The sequence below is a fragment of the Struthio camelus genome, chromosome 25 (genome assembly GCF_040807025.1).
Source record: "Struthio camelus isolate bStrCam1 chromosome 25, bStrCam1.hap1, whole genome shotgun sequence".
NCBI classification, from domain to species: domain Eukaryota; kingdom Metazoa; phylum Chordata; class Aves; order Struthioniformes; family Struthionidae; genus Struthio; species Struthio camelus.
The window spans coordinates 5,544,595-5,567,037 of record NC_090966.1 but is presented as its reverse complement, the minus strand read 5'-3'; the positions used below and the strand labels follow the sequence as shown (position 1 = coordinate 5,567,037).

The 22,443-nt window shown below is 43.9% G+C and overlaps 1 protein-coding gene across 2 annotated transcripts in view; it reads right to left on the bottom strand.

Moving 5' to 3' along the window:
- SKAP1 (src kinase associated phosphoprotein 1) overlaps window positions 1-15,661 on the bottom strand; it is a 164,370-nt gene extending 148,709 nt beyond the window's left edge. For both annotated transcript variants that reach the window (XM_068918812.1, XM_068918813.1), the window contains exons 1-2: window positions 15,535-15,661; window positions 8,576-8,681 (exon numbers count right to left, since the gene is read on the bottom strand). In XM_068918812.1, the coding sequence (XP_068774913.1) occupies window positions 8,576-8,681; window positions 15,535-15,568 (140 nt within the window). In that variant the 5' untranslated portion in view covers window positions 15,569-15,661. The remainder of the gene's footprint in view (window positions 1-8,575; window positions 8,682-15,534) is intronic.
- Between the last annotated feature and the right edge of the window lie 6,782 nt (window positions 15,662-22,443).

Sequence of the window (22,443 nt, the reverse complement as noted above, 5' to 3'; positions counted from 1 at the left end):
CAAATTTTAATCGGGAGTGGGGGGGGGGGGGGAGATGGTTTGTTCTTACGGAAGATGAAAGAGAAACAATCCAATTTCTTCATCTGCCACTGACTGCATGAAAATCCTGAATAAATTACTTGTCTTGAGTGGGTAAAAGGCACCCACATCTGATATACAGTATTTTGTGTTTGTTCATTTAACTAAGATTTGCTTCCCCTACACTGTGATGTTTTATATAGGTCTAAGGTCAGGGAAGAGTGACTTTCAGTATCTGTGGGTTTTCTCCCCCACCATCTTGCAGGTAACTTCATAGTTACTCAGCAAGCTATATTAGCATAATTTTGAGAGGTGGCCAGAATGTTCTTTCTTGCTCCTGCACTACTCAGGAAATGCAGTTACTCAGACAAAAATCTCATTTTGCTGTGACAACCTAGATAGCAAATACAGTCAGTTGAAATGTATCTATAGCCATAAGTCACGTGCATGCTTATAGATTCAGAATAAAACACATCTCTGTGCAGAAGAGAAGGAATTCAGCTAACATAACTAAGCTAGTCATCTTGGGCCATTCTCCAAAGTAGATAGCAGCACAGAACTTATGGCCAGTTTTGATTTTTGTTCCCAATTAAGATAGTATTAACTGACAAGCAGGTCCAGCCTTTAAACATGCTCTATCTGCGGGCAACAGGCAAGTTACATGATGTTTCTTTTAGCTTTTATGGGAGGTTTACTCTGAAAGTTCTAATAATTTCTCCCAGCAAGTAATTAAAAGATTTAACTGCCTGGTACATGTTTCTCATCTAGCCAGATAGTAGAAGTTAGAAGCCAGAAATCTAATCCCTGCTCACCACTGCAACTCTGTTCTGGAAGCTCCTTGCCTTGAGATCAGGTTTGCAATTTTCATCCTTAATTGATGATTTTTAGATTTCACAAACCATATGTGAGAAAGCTTCCAATTCAGTTTCTTCACTGGAAAGCTTGTGAAAAGGCAATATAAGTATTTTTGGACAACTCAGCTGCTCCTTTTCAGCACTATTTTGTGAAAGCTTCCTATCCACCAGCTGGTGGGTGGAATCCCCCAAGAAGAACAGCAGTTAACGCAAAGCATGGCAAACGGTTTTGAGCCAAATACGAAGGACTGATATACATTAGAGCTTGAGAAGCTGGAGGCCCACAGGGGAAAACTCTTGTCAAATGATTAACTAGCTTCAGCAAAGCAGACTCACAAAAGAATTTTTGAGAATTTTGATGTGATATGTAAAGCAAGGACCTAACCAAAAAATATCCAGTTTCCATTACAAAGCCAAAGACCGAGTGTTGCACTGCCAATACTTTAGCAAAAGACATCCTGCAAGTATTTCCCCCACATAGTTTGCAGTGAACCACCCACCTCTCTCACCTCATTGGTGCATATATTTGGGCCAGACAGGAAGAAGCCACAGATTTGTTCTATTCAAAACACAAACGGTTTCTCATGATCATATATAGCCTTTGATGTTACATACTCAACAAGTAAACATCAATGAGTTTCACTTTTCTGGAAATGTTTATATTCTTTGCTCCTGAAAAACATACATGTCCCCGCTCTCATTTTTCAGCCTCATAGTAGCTGAGTCTCCAACTGGGCCCAATCAAAATTGCAACTCAACTGTATGTAAACAGCCCTCAAAGGATGAATTCTCATGAGAAAAAGAAATTGTTGCTGTCATTTTACAGAGGAAAACTGAGTCACCAAGCAGACAGGTTTGCCAGAAAGCTTTGCTCCCAACAGGGACAAACTGTCCTTTCAGCCTTGAGCCAGAACGGTCACCACTTCTCAGTATCTGGTCCATAAGGCCCAGAGCCTTCTGTTGTCTCCCAGAGCCAGGACTTGGTCTTCAGAAATGCAAGATCCTTTTAGGATTTAATCCCTTCAGAAGCAAGACCGGAGGCAACCCTAATAGTATCAGGCACATGAAGTTTGAAAATAAGTCTCCAAATCCTACACCTACTAGCCCTATTGTGCAACTGACTCACCCTCAAAAGAACAAGAACTGCCCTTTGCAATTATTTTATTCAAAACAAATCACCTGAGACAGAAATTCAGTAAAACTCATTATCAACACCCCCACTCCTGTCCACAGCTCCACAGTTTGCCGACCATCATGCAGTGCTTGCGGCAAATCCCATAGCTGATGGATTCAAGACAGAGCTATTTGGGGCTAGAAGCAAAATTGCTCTCTGAAATCTTATGGTCTGCATTATGCTGGGGTTCAAACTTGATGGTCATAATGGTCTCTTTGCAGCTTTCAAAGTCTATTCAAAGTCTAACCCCCACTTTCCTCCCAGACTCAATTTCAGCAGGAACCATAAAATAAAGTCAGGTTTCAATCAAGTTTCCTGCATTTTCTTGTCCAATTAAGAACACTAATATCACCACAGATGGTATTAAATTAGATATTTCAAGACAGTCTAATTTGTTTGGTGCACAATAGTTGCTGGTTTTTAATGTTTGCAAAATTTTTTTTTTCCTCTTAAATCAATGCTGTACAAGATTTCAAGCAGGAAAACAGATGAAAATGGAACCAGGGAGCTCACCATTAGCAAAGCCAGTTACAAACCACTTCTGTAACATTTAACCGAGAAATGCATTTGAAGCAGCAGCAGCTACGCAAAGACTCTGGTTACACAATTTCAATCATTTACAGTCCTCAGGTTTCAGATTAACAATGCATTCACAAGGAAATGGATGGGGGAACAGGGGTAATTTTATCAGCTGGAATGGAAAACGATGCAAATTACTGAAAGAATTTCTAACCCAGAAGGCACCAAACTGCATTACTGGAACAGTGAATGGCCACATTTACCCCAGGTATAAAAACAGGTAGAACGTAATAGCTGAATTGGATTTGTCCTCCTTCCACATGCTACCATAAATTCCTTGCTCATCTCTTAAGAAGAGAAAAAGACAACCTACTGAGATTACAGAATAAATTAGGAACATCCTAACAGACATGTTACCAGACATTAAAAAGAAATAATCACCGTGGTCAGTAGTAAACTTAACTGCTGAAAACTAGAGGAATATCTGTGCTCTTACACACACCCAGGCACAGATTTATTGGTGCAGGGTGGTAAAAGGCTTTAGATCTCCATTAACACCAGCTGGTGTAGAACATGCTTACATGTTCCCAAAGCAGGACTGTGCTCCTTTTGCCCAAGAAAGAGTCATGTCTCCCTGCACACAGCACGAAGAAAGAAGAAACTTTGAGAAAGCTCATTCATAGAACAAAACACACAAATCCAAAATTTTCAAGTACTTCTGAAATGACAGGGACTTCCTTGCAGTTTTTGCAAAACAAGTCTGTATCTAATGGCCAAAGGAAGTCTGAATGAAATCCTGCTCAGCAGCATCATTTCACTGCTGAGCAAATAAATTTCAGCTCTCTGAAGAGCATGGAGAACAGCACTTTGCCTAATTAAGGCCCAATGTGGTGGGGCCAATCCAGCCCTGCTGTTAATGTGCTGAGCTCAATTATCTGCCCATCAGGTCACATTCTTGAACTCCTTTTTATCTTGATATTTCATGTTATTCAGCATAATGACTTTAATATTGGTAGAAATTACAGACAATGCAGTTACACTAATGAAGCAAAATTACCCAAAATTGCTTTTTCTTTAATTCTAATTTCAAAACTTTAAAATAAGATCGGGAATTAAAACAACAGATGCTGTCAATACAATTTGAAGTTTATTAGAACAGACCAAGAGGCCATTTTAGACAAACTTCTGGTTTTATTACCATTACTAATCTTTTACAGTCCTGCTATAACACCTTGCCACAGAAAGGCTCAAGTTCAACCCAATAATCTGACTGAAGTTCCTCTGGGATTGAAGCAGCCACAGTTCAGCTATGGCTGTAAACCAGTACAACCACTAGTTTTTTTTTGGTTTGTATAGCTTGCCGAGATTTGTGCCATGACACCAAGGACCAAAGAGGGGACAACCACATTGTGTTGTTTATCCTTATACTTCCACGCAGGGCCAAGTCATCCCATTTCTGCTCTGCTACCAAGTGCAGAAATTCTTATGGACAGTAACAGTGCATTTTGTAACTGAAAGCAACAAATGGGCCAGGCATGTCAAAGCACATAGCAGAAACAGGTGATGGCGTTGCCTCACCTCTGTAAGTTTGCTCCCCTGAAGATAAGTATTCTGCAGTTCCAGTTGAAAAAAAGCAGTTGGGTGTTGGAAGCATCTTGGGGCCCCCTCTGCATCCTGCACAGGGGCACATCTCTGCACCAAGGGTGACCAACCTCTAAGCTCAGAGTTTTGGGATTTTTTTCTCCCCCCTCATTCTTCTGAATCTCAACATTACAACCAAGGGTCACAGTGCCAGAGACCAGTCTCTGGATGAAAACGCAGGACAATTGTGGTGTTTCACAACATAATCAGATATTTAAGCCTCATCTCAGACTAACGAGACCTAAACCCACTTAAGCAATCTTACAAATGCAAGAGTGGTGCTGCTGACAAGTACTCACACAGCAGTACAGCAGCTATAAAGGTATGGAAAAAGACCTTGGCTTAGCAGACTAGTACATTACTTGGAGGTTTATATATACGAGAAGTTCCATTGCAGAGTTGAAAGACCACGTGCAGACTTCATTTCTCACCAATAGCACAGTAGCAGTGCTGGGAATACTGCCATAAACTTTAAGAAGGTTTAGACAATGAGGCAGTAAAAAAAGCTTTTTGGCTTATTATCCAGAGGTAAAGAGCCTTGTCTATGCTGGAGCTCCGGCTGGTGGTAGGAATGTCAGAAATTGGTCCTGTATATTAGTTATGAGTAGCAGGATTAGACTTTGGGGTCACATCATTGTTTTAGTCACAGTGGAGCAAATTAAAGGTAGAGTTTCAGTGTCTGTTCTGGATTTCCTAGTGGGTGTATGCAAGTAACTCAACATTAATTAAGCCTCTTTCTCTTCATTTCTGCTTTGATATAGAACAGGTTTGCCTTGCTCTCCTTCTAGCATTATTACATTTCACCTCTGGGGAAAAAAATACTAAGAATTGGTTTCCATCATTGCAAACTTGCCTTCCAACAGGGAGTTTAAATGACTAGCTGACTCTAAGGAAGAGGAGGAACCATTTATCTCCATATTTTTAAATAAATCTCATTCTCCCCATCTCACCCCCTGCCATTGTAACTGCTCTAGAAATGTCTAAATGCTGAGGTGAGGTCATTTAACAGCAAGACTTTTTTTGGTTACCACTCTTGCCAAAGGATAAGAATGGGTTTGTGTTCCAGAGCAGAATCAGGTATCTGATTCATCCCAGGTGTTAGACATCTGCTGCTAGTTCTGCAACTGGCTTTAAGACACAAACAGCAGCAATGTTCACAAGAAACAGCTTAAGACAAACTCTTGGCACCAGGGGACCTAGAACAGAAGCAACTGACAACCTTTGGGGTTTCTGGAAAACAAGCATAACTCTGCCCCAGCACCACATCCTTTCTGTACCCTCCCCCAAATCAAAACACTTCAAGCATTTGTAACAAAACTTGCTTTATTTCTCCATGCAGGACTAGAAGAGTGCTCAGGACGCAAGTAACTGCATATGCTACTCTAGCTGCTGAGTGGGAGCAGGGACATTTGTACAAATGCCATGTGCTCAAAGCCAGGACAGCAGCCCCAGAGGATGCATTGCTACTTCTCCTTCATGTTTGTTAACCCTGGGAAGCTGTTAGTTCAGGATCTTATTGTGGCCATGTAACTCTGTAGTAGAGGCATCCTAAGCACAGACTATCTCATGCCTTTTTCAGAGATGAGTAAGGGGCTCCCTCCTCCCTGCCATACAAGCTGTGCTCATGCAGCTCTGAAGGAGCACATGTGCAGGCACTACTGTGCTGCAGGATCCTCATCCCTTATGCAGCCACCTCCTGGATTGGGGAAAGCAATTAAATAGAAGAGGTTACCAACAACAAAGAGATGATCACAAAAAATTGCCAGGACAGTACATGCAAGAGACTAGAAGGTGGAATAGGATCCAAGTTAGCAGAAGAAAAAAGGAAAAAGAATTGTTTCAACACAACAGCACACTTTAAATAAGCAAATGAATTCTGAAAGTAAAACAGTACAGGGACTCATAACTCAGCCATATGGTGACAGCCTCCCCACAGCCGCTGCCTGGAATGCCTCTGACATGGCTCCTCAAGCAAAAATACCACAGACTGCCTCAAAAGAGATTATAACCCGCAAGCATAATCCACTCCCTACCTACCACACTTCTTGCGGAAAGATGGGAACAATATATCCTCACCGGTAGCACATGGAGACATAAAGCCCAACCACTTGTTCACATTATAGTCATCAGCAAACCTCCTAGTGGGGATACGTTATTAGACCATCGGGAGAGCAGGGATATAAAGACCTGAAGGCCAAGTTACAGGAACAGTTATTTGAGACTGGCTCAGGATAATCACACTAGATGAAGCTCTTCCCTTTCAGAGACACATGTGTCTCTCCTCAGTAGTTTACTTACATCCATTATGAACCCAAATAATGAAACTCTACACGCAGTGTTGTGTTTCACAGTACAGAGGTGAAACAGAGCGAGGCCTGCTCTGGGGAGGCAGGCACTTCCTGAATGCGACTACTGATGATTTCCTGAATACCCACCACAAAAGCCACAGGAAGCTCCCTGAAGAGACAAACTTGTGCCTCATCCCCAGGAGCAAGGCCTGCTTAGACAATTTCAAATAAAAGATAGTCATTATTACTGTAATCTCCCACCACAAATCATTGTGTGAATGGCCCAGGTCAGAACAAGGACATTTATATACTCTGTTCTTTTCACCATTTTTAAATGCCACCAGGCAATAAGACAAGTAGGAAACCAACGATGCCTTGCAGTCCTTACTCTAGGTCTCACTTTCCTTTCCAGAAGCATCTGTTGCTTGCTTTTTTTCAATAAGCAACAGAATTAAGGCACATATCTTAACCTGAGCACCCAGGAAGATCTGGCATGTTGCATCTCTTCCTGTTACAAAGGCTGCTTCACCAGATCTCCTGCTTGTCTGAAATGACTTGGCTCCAAAAGCATTATCCCAAAGCATGTTCTTAGGCTGAGGAAGAGCTCTAAGAGCCAAGGTTGAGAGGTCTGGGTTAAACAGTATCAAGTCTGATCCAAGACCTCCTTCTTGAAGGAGTTACTAACACTACACAGAAGTTCTGAGAAGCCATTTGCTTTTAATTTATAAAAAAAGACCTGGAGTTGCATTCCAGGAAGATGAAGAATTGCTGGAGTTGCATGTTCTCAGGACCATTTGAAAAAAAGCTTGCCTTGATGTCTAAATACTTTAGGCTCATAATCCAGCTTACTTAATACCTGCCAACGGGTGGGAATTTTTCAGAGAAACAGTCTTACAAAGATGCAATCAAGCATTTTCTTCTACAGCATTGCAGGACACTGCTGCACACACTATTCCTCCATTAGAGAGGCTGCAACCCCATTTTCCAAAGGCTTCCATCTTCTGCGTTCAGCTTATTTCAATTATTCAGGGCAACCCAGGCTGATAATTACACAGTCCCGAGTTGCTGAGTAAAACTGATGCTTAATTAGCCAGCAGGAAAGATCGATTAAGATACAGCAGGGCATCTTGCTAAGTTCTTCAGTGGGACTGCAGGGAATAGAGTCTGGCTGTGCCCTTCCAAAGGATAAAATTCTCCATTTCTCAGGGATTTGACTGCAGTTTTATTTAAACTGGATGCTTAGATCAGTCAGCCACCCCAAGTTTTATTGTCAAGTCTTAACTTCAAGTGATACAACTCACATCCTATAAGTGGAGCAATAACAGTGAGCTTTAGATCATATTTCTAGCCAAAAATAGTACTGCAGAGGAAGTTGAAAGTTTTATTTAAACCTCCAGCAACTTGTTTGCTGTTTATGTTCCTTGATTTTCCCCTGGGATAGTAGAACATCCTTCATTTGCTTCACTTAAATCCAAATGATGCAACTCAGTCTCATTAGGACTTATCTGATCTTAACTGTTCTGGGGACAGGAGACTTTGGAACCCAGCTCAGACCTGTCTCTCAGCTAAGGAGGTCATCTTCCTTCCTTTTTACTGATTCAAAGCCCAGGCAATGCACATTTAGGTTCAGGAGCCACTTGTGAAATAAATGCTTTCAGCAACATGCCAGCAGTATGAGTATTCACTCACTATCGATTCGTCCACAGGCCTAAATATCAAGTGACAGATTCTTTCCCCCGCCCCCAATCCCCCAAAATCCTCTCTAGCACAAGAGAGGAGAACAGTACAGGACTAGACCCAAATGGAAGGCACTGTACAGACACAGACCAAGGCATAATGAATACCTCAAACAAAAATTCTAAATACACAAATAATGACAGCTTTGCAGATAAACATATCTGATTAGTGTTAGTGGAAGGGTGTACAAACCACTGCAGTGCATTCTCACATTATACTAAGCCCTGAAAGCCCATTAATTATGGAAACATGGCCAAAATCTCCAGATAGTTGAAAAGAGCATGTGGGACCAAAAGGTGCAACACTCCTGAAGCATTATCATCAGAGTAACAGATGACACAAACCTGGCTTTGACTTGCTGGAAGCCAAAGAGAATTGCATCCCTCTGCTCCCTTGCTTTAGCACTCAAGTTTTCATTCTGCAGTCCATCCACTAGGTAACCTTCAGCATCTAGGAAGAAGAGTTACAAGCTAAGATTACCAGGCAGGCATCAGTTCTCAGCTGAGAAACAGACTTAGCTGCACACTGGGAATTTCTAGGAGTACAGTATCAAGCAGTCTGAGCTAGAGACAGAAGTCAGCCTGAAGACTTTGTTTGGAGAAGTTAGGCACTGAAGTGACTGCGGATAGAAGAGGATCCAAATATTGCTTCCAAGTACAGAGGTTCTGCCTCTAGCTGTAATAAGGCCAATAAGGAACTACAAAGAAACCACCTAGCAGAAGTTGTTTGAAGGATGAAGACAGTGAAATGAAACATGGATAAAAATACCAAACAAAAAAGGCTGTTGCAGGATGTGAACCTAACAGGAAGCACTGGAAATACCAGTGGAAAGCAAAGCACATGAGAAAGATTGCAAGACTCAGTATTGTGCTGATTTCAGACCCATGCCTGCTGGCAGATCTAATACCTCTTCACAACAAGGACTATCTGAATCATCAGCACTTTCAGTGGAAACAGAAATAGTTCAAGAGCAAGGAAGTCTGGTGTGTATTTGAGAAAAACTGTCAGTGCCCTCCTCCACAAGATACTGGGATGGGCAGTGTTCAACAGGCCTATCCTCTGCTAGATACCCAGCAAGAGGGAAGCATTAGGTCAGGTGTCCTGCTTACACACCAGTCTGCCACACACATTCACTCCACACATTAGCCATCTCACCCATCTCTCAGCCCCCCCTTTGTGTGGGAGAAACTCTACAGATCTGCTCTGAAAGGCTTTTGGCATTAAACAGAGAAGCAGCTACGCAATTCCTAGGGGGGATCCAAAACACTTTGAAATGTCAGTGCAGGATATCCACCAACATTTCAAGGAAACAAAAAGCTGTCTGCATCCTATATGCAACAAGGATGATCTCTAAAAGGAGAGGCACCAAACAGGTTGGTTGAGCACAAGCCAACGTGTACTTGTACCACAGCACGTGTTCCCCTGCAAGGTTATTGCTGAAATGCTACATCCTGCATTCGCTCAGAGACTACTAGAGAAAGCCTGGGATTCTCATTCCTTTTCTGTAACCAAACTAGGGTTTTTGTTATTTTGCACAGAAGTATATCTGTATTAATCATATGTTCTTGCTTTAAATAGACAAGGTTATACTCACCTGGAAGCCACACCTGTATGCAGAAGTTTACCTTGCAGTTCATGTTAAAGGGATTAAGTGTCCATTTGCATAAATATTTATATTCTTGGCAAAAAAATCTCAAAAAAATCCACTTGAAAACAGAAAGTTTGTCTCACCTGCTCCGTATGGGGGAGTATCACACCCTATACGCTTCAGTGGCATTACTGCCAGTTTCTCCTAGCAGAGGAAAGGCTGGCCTCAAAGTTACGGCATTGCACATCTACAGGCCTCTGACCTTTAACACATGTGCCATACTGTGACACTAACATCAGTTTAATATCCTGCTCACAAGGCTTCCCATTCCTTATGCTTCAGCTGCTGGTACAGCAACCAGCATTCCTTTTAGTGCACCCTGGGAGTCTACACAGCTCCTTAAAAATCCCTACTCTTCCACCTGCAAGTATATCTCAAGATCAAAATGCCACAAGAGGAATTAATATTTTTTTCTACCAAAGTCACAAGCTCTCATTTTTTACCACCTGCCTGTAACACACTCCAAGACAACTTGCAGTTATAAAAGCTCTCTAAAGCCAATAGAATAAGCAAGGACAGAGCAAGCAGCACACCAAGGCAACGAGGTAACAAGGCTGCGCTTGGGCACATCCCCAGAAATAGGGCCCTCTTCCCACCAGGCCTTCAGAGCAAGGGACAGGAATAGGGAGACCCAGCTCCAGCCACACAAGCCTGGGAAGGAGGAATGAATCCAGTTCGTAACACTCACATTTGTAACAGTCCTTTTCTCATTTCTGGATGGCCATGCTACAGCCACTGCTTCATAGCTCAGAAATAGAGGCTAAAGCCCGAATACAACATTGAGATATCAAAACCTTCCAGCCCATCTCCTGTGGGAACATACACTGCTTCCCACAGCTCAGCTAATGGGCAACAGCACACTAATTCACAGCGCTGCTCTCAAAGCCACACCTACATCCAGCAGTGATTCTGGGAGCTCCAGGAGCACAGAGATGTCGGGCTCAAATGCTTATTAATATCAAGTTCACTGCTGGTAATTTAGCCCTAAGTGGCTTGCCAAGGATCATACAGAAACCTTTGGCAAAGCAGCTGAGTGAAGCTTTCTAAATCCCAGGCCAATCTTGTAATCCTTAAGCTAAGTTTTGTTTTCAGTACATAGCTGTGCATTTCTTCAATTGTAAATCCAAAACACAGTACTTGCATCTGACAGGCCTAACAATACCAGGCTGAAACCACTTACAAATTACATTATCTATGCACTTGGGTATTTTCTAAACACAAAGGATGCATCCTGCTCTGAGGAGCTTTCAGAGCAGAGGGAGGCTAAGGGGACAATCTATTATATAAGCAAGCTTAAAAACAGCACACTAGAAACAGGTCAGCTAGAGGAACTATGCACAGGCTATATTTCCACAGTGAATGAAAACAAGGAAGGGAAAAAGCCTGCCACCCGCCCCCTCAACTCGTGTAAATATCAGTTGCATCCCTCTCATTCTTAAGTGTGGATTAGCTCCACGAGTACGTGATTAGCTCTAACACAGTATTTACTTACTGGGATGTCAGCACAGATCAGCTGCTGAATAAGTTGTAATAAAACTACCGTCACTTCTGCAAGCCAGGCAGAGCCCCCTTTCAGAGCCAGCCACTGTGTTTATAGCACCAGGAAATGAAAAAGAAAGCCTAACCATAAACTCTCAAAGTGGATCAGGAAGAGCAATATGTAAGCAGCTCTAGAGTAAATCACCCTAATGTTAGTTTTACTGCTTGTCTGTAACATTATATTCTTGATGTTTATAGATTGCTCTCTGTGATCCACTCTGAAAGCTTACAGGACTCTCCTTTTCATTTCCTGCAGCTAAAAAGGTAAGAGGAAAAAAATAGTTCAGATTATCAGGTGTTTCAGGAGAGTTTCTAAAGGCAATTGCAGTTATCCACTCCAATCCTGCGGGAGATGCACAGCATCATAAAAATTATGTCACAACTGCTGAAGTCCAGGCAGTAAATAACCCTTCAATGGCAGCACTACATTCTAGGAGTTAATCAGCACTCAATGAGCAGGGCTGAAGAGTATTGAAATACCATGTGTATTCTCTTCACGCACATCCACGTTCCTGCTCTTTTCTACTTCTCTGCCATCAGAAGGCCAACAAGAAATATCCTGCTCTCCTTACACAGAGGAACTAGTCCCACAGAATTGCAAGGTTTTAGTTATACAAGTTAATGCTGAGCCAGCCAGTCTCCTCCAACACTAACTTGATGCATCTCACACTCCCTCCTGCTGTTAGTCACCCAGCTGGCTGGGAAATATTAGAGGGAAGGTTAGGGCAGCTATCAGTGCACAACACTGGGCGGGCAGAGGGACGCATGGACAAAAAGGGTATTGGATACCTTGAGCTTCCATGCCATTATTTGAGGTCTCCAGGATGGGTCCCAAAACAGCTAGGGGTTTGGAATGCCAGTTATATCATCCCCCATCTCACTTGGGGAAAATAAAAGCTATGAGCTATCACACAGTTTCTTGACACTTCTGCAAGCTCATTTCAGAAGAATGATTTAATTGTGAACCAACATTTAAGATGAGCCCTCTTGCTTTTGTGGGAAAGGGTCAGAAAGCCCCAAGGCCTGTGGCTGGTTTCAGCCATCCTCCCGCAATGGACTGAAGAGGACATTCTCCCTCATGCAACAAGAGGCAAGAGCCAAGACCACCTTCTTCAACTTTCAACTCTAAGTCTTAACTCTGACTTCTTTAGTATTTTACACTCTGGAGAGACTAGCCAAGCTATTCCAGGGTTGACTATAGCTTACCCACTTTTACAAAACAGAGCATTTTGTTGTTTTTAAAACAGCATTAAGGCTGCTTGTCTTGAAATTAGCAACTGCCAGCTTTGTTGTGCTTCACAGGTGCAACCAGTCTTCCAGTGCAGCACCTGCTCTGACCTCTCCACTGCCCAAGCTCCAGCAAGAAAACAACTTTCCAGACCCACCAGCTGGCTTGAAGGGGATCAGGCAGAGCAGGCTAAGGCAAAGCAATCACATTGCCAGACTGCTTTTGCTTCTGCAAAAGGATAACAGAAACCCTATTTTTATCAGGGTTTTTGTTTTTTGAGAAACATTGTTTCAGCCTTCAGAAGAAATCTGCGCTAAACACACACAAAACACCCTTAGCCAAAGTACTTTTAAAAGGAACCTGTTTGAACCAAAAGTGAAACCCTGTGCAATTAATTTACTACATAGCTTTAATGAGAAACTGGTTCACCTATTTGCAACATGAAGCTTAAAGTAATACAACGTGGCTTAGTCACATCTAAGACACATCAGCTACCTATTCATAAGCATTGCAGGATTGCTATATAGAGGCAATATGCAGAGTGCATTGGTTTTCAACTGCTGCAGCCTCAGAGATGTCACTAGTGATGACACAACTGTTACTAGGAAGCCCTTCACTTGCTGTTCCTGTGCCTCTTGTGTACAGTCCTGTAGTATGGGCCAAACTTTAATATGTGGAAACAAATGTTATTGCCTGTACATCAGTACAGGCTTACTCCCATTTGTGATTATTCTAAGTAAAAGAATTCCTATGATAATGTAGTTGGCAACCACAGAAATAGCTTAAGCCCCTTCATTTCTAGTCACCATAGCTAGAAAACTCCTTAGCCTCTGGAAGGCCTCAAGACTGTACAAATTGTTAAGACACAGCAAGTTTGATACAGAGATGTGACACACAATTAATCTCCATTCATAGCCTGCTATACTTGTCAGCAAACAAAGGCTGTGCTTTAGAAGGAGATCTGAAACCTTCAATTAAAAACAGTCAGTTAACAAGAAAATAATCTAAGTTAAAGGAAGGTGGCAGGTGCAAAAATGAGTTGTTTACAAAAGTGTCAGCACTGAAACAATAAAGTGCTGCACATCAAAAATGTGAAAGGGTGAACTTCACTGAAGCCCCCACGATTAAAAAACACAGGAGAAAATTTACACCTACATCTGGGGGAAGACACAAAGCATTTGGAAGTGAGCTTTGATGGGCTTGGAGGCTGCACTCTCTCTCAAACTGAGAGATTCCAGGACTGGAAGTTATCCCAAGGCTCAGCGTGAAAGGGGCTACTGCTCCAAGCTGTCAGAAGCCATCTCGACAGGAAATGAGAGGTCACCAAACCTCAAGGCTGGCTGGGCCAGGCTCAAACACAACCACTCCGAGTGGCAAGCAGCAACCTGCCAACAACTCTTTCCCCACCACCCACACCTGAGGTAGCAGGATGTGTCAGCAGCATGGGCTGCTCAGCAAAGGGCTAACACCACTGTGCTAGCCTGCAACACTGCTATCACATTTTATTTATGGTGAGGTTAGAGAGAATTAGCAGAGGAGGAAGTCATCACATGAACAGACTTGAGCGTGGAGAGGAAAACAGTACTGTAGAGTAAAACTACCAACTCTGCAAGCAACTTCCCTTTTTGTTTGTGTGAATTCTTCCCGCAAGGACACACCAAGTGATCATTCAGTCACAGCAGAAAGGGAACTCAGAGCTCCAACAGCTTTTAACTTGACTGTTTAAGAAACTAAATAAAACACAAGCCAGACTCCTAAAACAAAAACAGCCTTGAAGTCCCAGGTTCGTAGCATCCCCTGAAGGGCCGACAGTGAGAGTCAGGGATAACGTGCACTAGGCTGAACTCACAGGAGTAACTTATACCCTCTCTGGGACTAATACAGTCACCTGCACGTGGCAATTCTCTCACCAAGCCTTTGCCTGCTGTACCATACCATGGTGATGGGGACAGCAATAGCCACAAAGTCCTTGAAAGTGTGCTTCACAACATGAACTAATTCCATACAGAGGAGTCTGGCATTGTTTCTGCTTGGCTGACCCACCATCTTAACAAGAAGTGCAAGAATTCAAGTTTGCTAAGAAACCCAGGAAAATCAATTTCAAAAGCCTCACATATGCCATCTTAGACATACAGAAGTAAATGCTGTCAACTGTAAGTGTAGTTCAGTCACTGAGATGCTGAGACCTCAGCAGATCACATTATCAAGCAGAAGCTGGGCTCAAAACCAGCTCTACACCCCCATTTCACTGGCATTGAAGCTTCCCTGAGGATTTATCCCCATAGGGCCAGCTTGCTCACTGCATCCTCTAGCGTGGCACAACACATTTAACACAACATCTAAGGCCAAGAGACACCTCTGTCAGAGCCACAACAAAGTTTGCTTAGAGGGTTCACTATAGCACACAAGCTTCTTCCACCCTTTGTACCAGCTCCCCTGTCCCACTGCAAGGGCACTGACCAGTGGAGTCACTCAATGCCTTACCTGAGAGCCCCCAGTAGAGACAGCTTCTGACCATACCCCTGCCCCCCCCCCAAGGTCTCTCACACACTTTTCTCCCCTGACACACAGGCTTCGGGATCACCAGAGAGCTTCCCCATCCCAAATCACAGAACGTCACCACAGACCCACCTTACCCACCAGGGGCAACACAAGGACACTCTCAAGAGTGCCAGAACAGGCAGCTCTGCTCCCTACAGTTAGGGGTGCAGAAGACATACATAACCTGAGCACCCAGACACCACAGCTTCAGCCTCCATAGTTCCCCCCCTCCTACTCCCCTCTCTGGCTCAGCACAGCCACATCCAAATAGTCCTTGAGCCTCTTCCCCTGCAACTGTAGCTTTTCCCAGTTAGGCAGAGGGGGAGCAAGAAGGAAGCTGTGGTTACCTTCAAGGAGTCTCTGAATCTCCTCTGGGATCATGCTACTGCCACCTTCTCTCCACAGGAGTCAAACCTGCCGCTCCTGCTCACGTCCCTGTCCCCAGGCAGGGCTGAGTGCAGGAGGAAGCGGGGAGGCGGGGATGCCCCGGGGAAGGTAGGAGGAACCGGGGCTCGGCTGCCTCCTCCGGCAGCGGCCCCAGCCCCCTTGCCGCGGCCTTGCAGGGAGGAACAAGGTGCCAAAGTGCCCAGGACGCACCAGGACCAACACCTCGGTATTCCCCCCGGGCCACTGGGCTCTAGCCAACAACCTGCAGATGTGCCTGATACCAGCCCCCAGAGCAACACAGCTGAAACAATGCTCCCTGCATTAGCATTTAAATCAGGTGGCACTTAGGCATGTTTCTCCTTCATTATCACATAATTCTGTACACCTGCTGGTAGAGGAGACCCATGAGCTCGGTGAGTATGTGTGGCCATATATTTAACTTCCAGTGCCTGTTCCTAGCACAAGATGAGCTGGGGGTTGGATCTGGTCCAGGCAAAGGCATGCTCCTTCCTCTAATGTGCAGGGGAAGAGAGCGGTACTTGGCTCATCTGCAATAAAACTTCCCCTCTTCCTGCATCCTGCTTAGGAAGGGAGCTAGATTGTAATGACCATTCATATTTCTACATCTTGCCCGGCAGAAGAGCAAGGTTGCACACTTTAACTTGCTTTATGATAGGCAATAAATGCAAACCGCACTCTACAAAACAAAAATGGCATTGCATTAGATTAACCCACAGTCTTACATCTGCTTCCCTCCTATATAAATGAATTAGCACAGGCTGACCAGGCTATGAGGATATCACAATTGTTTTCAGTCCTTGCATTCCCAAATTTTAGGCTCAATCCTGACAAATTCAAAGACAGTCTTCCTTATCTGAAGCTCACCAATGATTCCAAGGGCTAACCTGAGATTCCCCAAGGATTAAGTGTACATGATCCAGTCCTTACTTTGCACAGTGTCCCACTATCCTTCAGTAGTATCAAAAAAGTATTTATGATTATAGTACATGGATAATGTTTTTCTGCCACTTTTACTTTTCTGACATTCTATGCATGACATATGATTTTTTAATTATATTTTCCTAACCTAGCAAATGTTGGAGATGACAAAAAAAGAAAGCAATCAGGCTGTGTTGACCACGGGCACAAAACCACACAGCTTCACTAAAATTCATGCTTGCTGTTTTCGCCAGGGGCAAAATACAAGCTCCTGATAGTGCAGAAGCAGGGCTGAAACTGGGATCTCACTGTATACCAAGGTGTATCATAGTGTCATGAGGTAGGGACACTCCGAACTGTCAGAGAAGGAAACTCCTTAAAACCGCTTCTCTTGATGCTTTCCTGACCTGCTGCTCTGGGCAAACCAGCCTGCCACAGTAGTTATCACAGGCTGGAAAAGCAAAATCTCTGGGGGAAGAGAAAAAAAAGAGTGCATTGGGCTCCCAGCCCCCAAAGACCGGGATACACAAACACTTCACTATGGTCTCACTGGCTTCAGTGGGACAATGCCATGTTTTGAGGCTGAGTGTATTTCTAAATAATTGCAGAATCAGATTCTTACAGCTCTCCAGGTGCATCACCTGGAAGGAATAAGGCTTAGCTATTGGGCAGCCATCAATGTAGGAAACCTGGAACAGGATCCAGCTTTGCTCCAAGCTTCTTGCTTGGTTCAGTCAAGACAATGTGTGCTTGAGGTCTACCCTGGAGATGTGATGTAAAAGCTTCACTGGGAAATGCACAGGTATGGGAGCTATGGAAGTTTATCAGATAGATGCTCCACCGTATGCTATAAGCTGGTAACATGATTTGTGACCTACTTTCTGAGACACATGGTTGCAAAAAAGGAAAAAGACTGTATTGTGCTTTTAGTTGATCAGTACAAATCAGATAAAGAACAGGTGTAAGATGAAGTGCAGTGCTTTGTTTTTTGGTTTGGGGCATGTGTGCCTGCAGTTCTAGTGTGTTGGCTCCACTGGAGACAGCAGAGTGAAAGGGGAAAACCCCAAAAGCAGCTGCAAAGTACTTTTATTACTTTTAAATTGAAACATGCACTTTTATGCATGGGAGCAGCACCATGGTAAATCACACTTGTCAAGAAGGGATGGTTTTAAAGGAGAAGTGAAGGTACCATGACCATAAGTGTGTTTAGTGTACACAATGGGAAAAGTGGTGTTGCACACTGCTTTCTGCACAGTGAGTCTCTCAGAGTAGTAAAGCTGAAGTGGCAGCTCCCATTTGGGGTTTAGTCACAAAGAGGAGAAGACATTTTGCTTTAGCTCACACTCAGGGAGACTTCATTGCTCTCTAGATCTGTGGAGAGCAGCCTACCACCACTTCCGATTTGTCACTTGGCTGCTTTCTGTACATGCATGTAATTTCACAATAACCTGGAGATAGACTTCAGGTCTGACATTACCGCCCTAGACCTTACAAGTTTCCTATTTTGAGTGTAAAGTTCACTCAGTGTCTGTCCTTCGCCCTTTGTCTTGTATCCTGCTGGGCAGGCTTACGCTCCCTGACAACAGAGCTGCAGCATATTCTTGATTTGAGGACTCCATGTACAAGAAATTGCTTCTCAGTGGCACTGGATGCAAGGGCCTTAGAGCACAGAAAATGTTGCTGCAGTTCAGAAGGCCTCACATGGAAGGTGGGCTTGCTTGAAAGCTATTGTCTTTCCCATTATGTGTAAGGTCAGGACTGAGAAAATTGACAGTCTCCTAGGGGGACAAAATTTGAATCTCTGTTAGCTGCATAAGGCCCCCAACACATTTGAGTGGTTCTGATTGTATGCAAGAAACGGTAGCATGTGTTCTCACCTGGAGGTGTTTAGGTGTAAATATTTAAATGTTTCTGTGTAAAATTCCTAGTCCGTTCATTACAGCCCGAAAATAAAAAGCAGCTGCTTTCTGAGACTAACTTTAAAAATGAGTTTATAAGGAAACGAACTAGGTCCCTTAAACTGAAGAAACTGCCTTCAGATATGCCAGAAAGATCAATGAAGCCTGATCAATGCAAATCTCAAAGGAAAAAATGTTCATGCAACTGCAAAGAAAAGGATCATCTCACATCTCTCTGCTTTTCTGTAGCAACTGCTTATGTAACGGTTTGAAAAAACAGTGCAAATAGTGAACTAGAAGATAGCTGGTCACTAAGTCTTGTTCAAGAACTAAACAATTTATCATATTTAAGGTCTAGAATAAATTTTTCCTCATGTCAAACTGCAGGGACTTGTTTTGTGGATCTTTTGGTTTGCCTTCCTTTGCAGCTTTGGGTGTAATCACTGCTTAAGAGCATACGAGGACTTCACCCAGCAAATTTCCTGCTCTTGCAGTACTTATGCCATTAGTACAGCTCTAGATCTTTTCTGCTGTACTTCTGGGATACATTGCAGTTGTGATTTTTGGTCTTTTGCTACAGCTCTTAAGGCCATCATGAGGTACTGAAAGTACAGGACCGTGTGGAGGCTGGTGCTGTTGCACCATAGGTGCTTTAGACATCTATCCCATGGCCCTGGGAGCTGGGAACAGGACTCAGCACCTAGAATATTTCCCTCAGGCCCTACATGAAGATTTTGTTAAGATAAGGCTGACTGTGTAGAAGGTATTGTTTTTATTAAATCCATTTTACTGAGAAACATTGAGGCACAGAGCCTCAGCTGCCACGGAGATGTAGATGCTATTACCTGAAACCCCAGCACAATGCAGTAGCCCAGCCAAGCCCTGGCAGATAGAGCCAGGCAGACTGATTCCCAGGCTAATGACCTGTTTTTCCCTGCTTTTTTTCTTGCCACTTTCATTTTTGAATGTGTGAATAGGTTACAAATTTAGTTTAGTGGTCATCTGGGAAGGAGATGGGGGAGGCTGGCAGGGACTGACAAGTTCCACTGTGTCATTGTTATATAGCATCAAGTTTTACGGGCTATGGATGTAAAGCTGCCTCCCTACATGATAAAAGCCCCACCTTAATCATTTTAGGTCCTAAGTTCAGCAGACAGGCTCTCTCCTAATGCTATTCTGTTAAATGGACAAATTCCTTTGAAGGCTTGTCTTGTTTTGAAATCCAATTTCACAGGAAGCCAGATGCGATTGGGTGTAGCTATGGAAACAAAGCAGGGCAGCCTTAGAAGAGCTGAGCGATGCAAGGTAAAATGTGAGAGTCAGAGTCCTTTACTGCTCTGTCGGAAATATCAAAGGATCTGGAGAGGTTGGCAGGAGATGTGTCCCTGTTACGGACTGTTCTGTGTGGCTGGGTACCAGCGCCTGTCAGCAGAGGTAAGCAGCCAGCTGTGCTGTCACACAGGCTGAATAGGTGCTGAATGCACAAAACCAGGGGGTGCAGGCTCTCGAGTTCTCGTCTGCTCCCTCCCAGCTCCTCCAGCGCATCAGCATCGCAGCCTTCCCCTCTGCCATTGGGAAAGGTTAACAACAAAAGGGTAACAAGGTTAAACCACAAAGCCCCAGCTGATAACAGCCCTTTCAAGCAGCTGCACTGAAATTAATCTGAAACTTCTAGTAATTAGATAAGATAAGGATGTGTGCATGCTCACGCGGGCACACGCTGACCCTGGGACACCCATTCCACAGAGGAGGTGGAGGATCATAGGATTTGTTAAACTGGATCAGATTATTTGTTCATCTAGTCTGGTGCTGCAGCACTGAAAGTACCTTTCCAGACCCTTTAATTCATCTTGTTTGATATCCTTGCATAGTACACTGACTTGCCCTTTTGTCCTCCCTTCCTGGTACCGTAGCTCCTGCCGGTTCAGAGCAGACTCTAATTCTTGCTTTTCCAGAACAGATGCCAGTTCATCCATTTCTGCATCACAGCTCCTGCCATTCCAGGTCAAATTGTTGGGCCACTGGGTGTGATTTGCTGCCTCTGACAGTGACCAACAATTCAGAAAAAGGCAATTCTCCAATCTGGTAATGCACCTGACTGCTTGAATAATGTCTCTTGGTTTGCTGATCAGCTATGCCATGCTAATGCTCTGCTATAATCCCAGAGTTTACATGTGTATGTCATTCTCATTGCCCAACAGCTCATGTGTCTTTTGGTGTGACTAAGTCATTTAGTTAAAGGTTGATTTCAACCCTTACAAAGCCTCTTTCATTTCTTAAAGCTAAGTGGTCTTCTTTTGTCCATATGATTTGATTCTGCGCCTCTGCTTCATAAGAGCGTGCAGGTTACTGTTCATCAATTTCTGAAGCCAAAGAGAAACAAAAATGGAGTCAGCAGCTCTGAGCTATGGTAAACAGATCTGGTCCCAGAGCAAAACTAAATGACTGGACCTTGCTCCTGGTTTAGACTGCCAGGCTCTGGATTCATTTACCTTCCAGACATACTGCATTTTCTCTGTTGTTAAGGCTTCTTGGAAGCAAGCAGGTGTGTTGAGATGTATTCATTAGATAGTAGAGGCTGTAACTGTTTTTCATCATGCCAACCCATTAATTACAGTAGGACCTCACTGAAATGTTCTGCTAGCACATATAACAAAACCCCAAAAGAGTTTATAGTCTGACTGGACAAGAAGAAACACAAGAAGAACTTCTCACGGGAAGATCCTGAGAAAATAAACAGGAATGCTGATGCCCAGACGAGTGTTCAGTTTACTGAGATCCACACTGCCGTTTTCAACAGTAGCGTTTTGCACACACCACCCCAGAAAATGAAAGGCAGTTTCAGGGCAGTTGTTAGGTGAGAGGGAGGAAGGAAGCTCACCGTGTTCACCCTGGAGTGAGGAGGCCCAGATTTCCTCCTGTGCTTCATTCTTCCTGTGTAACGCTAGGCAAGGTCTACACTGTATGTTGAGCACAGGTTCAAGTCCAGGCCTCAGTCCAGGCTCCAGATCCATCTCCTGTCCTCGCCATGTGGACCCTCACTGTAATCCTCTCATAGGTACGGGCATGTGGCAGTGGGGACTGGGCATGCATTGCTTTTCACATGGCATGAACATCATTTCACCTTCAGTATGGCTGGACTCTGCTGGTCCAACTTACTCCTATGTCACCCCTGTGGTGATGGCATGTGCCTTCTCTGGGAGAATGGTCTTTTATCCACAGCCTTATCAGTGGTGGTGGTGGTGGAGGGGGGGGGGGGTGTTAGCATGTGATGACAGCATGGAGGAAGCCTCTCCCAACAGCACGTTCTCAGAAAATTTGTGATGCTGAAAGCTGGATGTGGGGAATGAATAACACCACTGGCATGCTAGGCAGGACACAGCTTTGAGACAGCATTTTCGAGGCTTCCTGCAAAAGCTGGTCAGCATCAGGAAAGGAAGAAGCTCTGCAAAGGGAAGGCTTTCAAAGATGGTAATCCAGAAATGAGCAGTATGCTCAGCTTCTGTGGAGGCTGTTGTTCCTCAGGCTGACGGATGGGCTTTAGTTTAATGCAAAGGTGATATTGATCCCTTGCTGTTTGGTTACAATGTGTGATGGAGCTGCCCTCTGCCCTGTAGATGTGTTGTAGCACCTCTTCTCTTTCTCCCAGTCCTCATCAAACTACTTTAATGACTCTCTTATTGACAACACTGAGTCTTAATGAGGAGGACTGCCACACACTTCATTAAGGCTGCAGAGGGGACACTTCCTATAAACAGCTAGGACCAAGGGCTGCCATCAAGGCTGAGAGAGGATCCAGGTTTGCTCTGAGCATGGTGACAGCACACAACACTACTGAGCTGAGCTCTCTAGTGTGGGGATACCACCTTCTTTGCTTCTGAGAAAGAACAAAGATTTAGGACAAAAATCCACATGATCTGAGAAGCAGTGGATTGGGGAAGCAGAGACCAGCGCTGGAGAAGGGTCCTGGTGGACATACAGGGCATGGCATGAGAGTTTCTTCAATGTTTCAGTTCAGGATAAACATGAAAG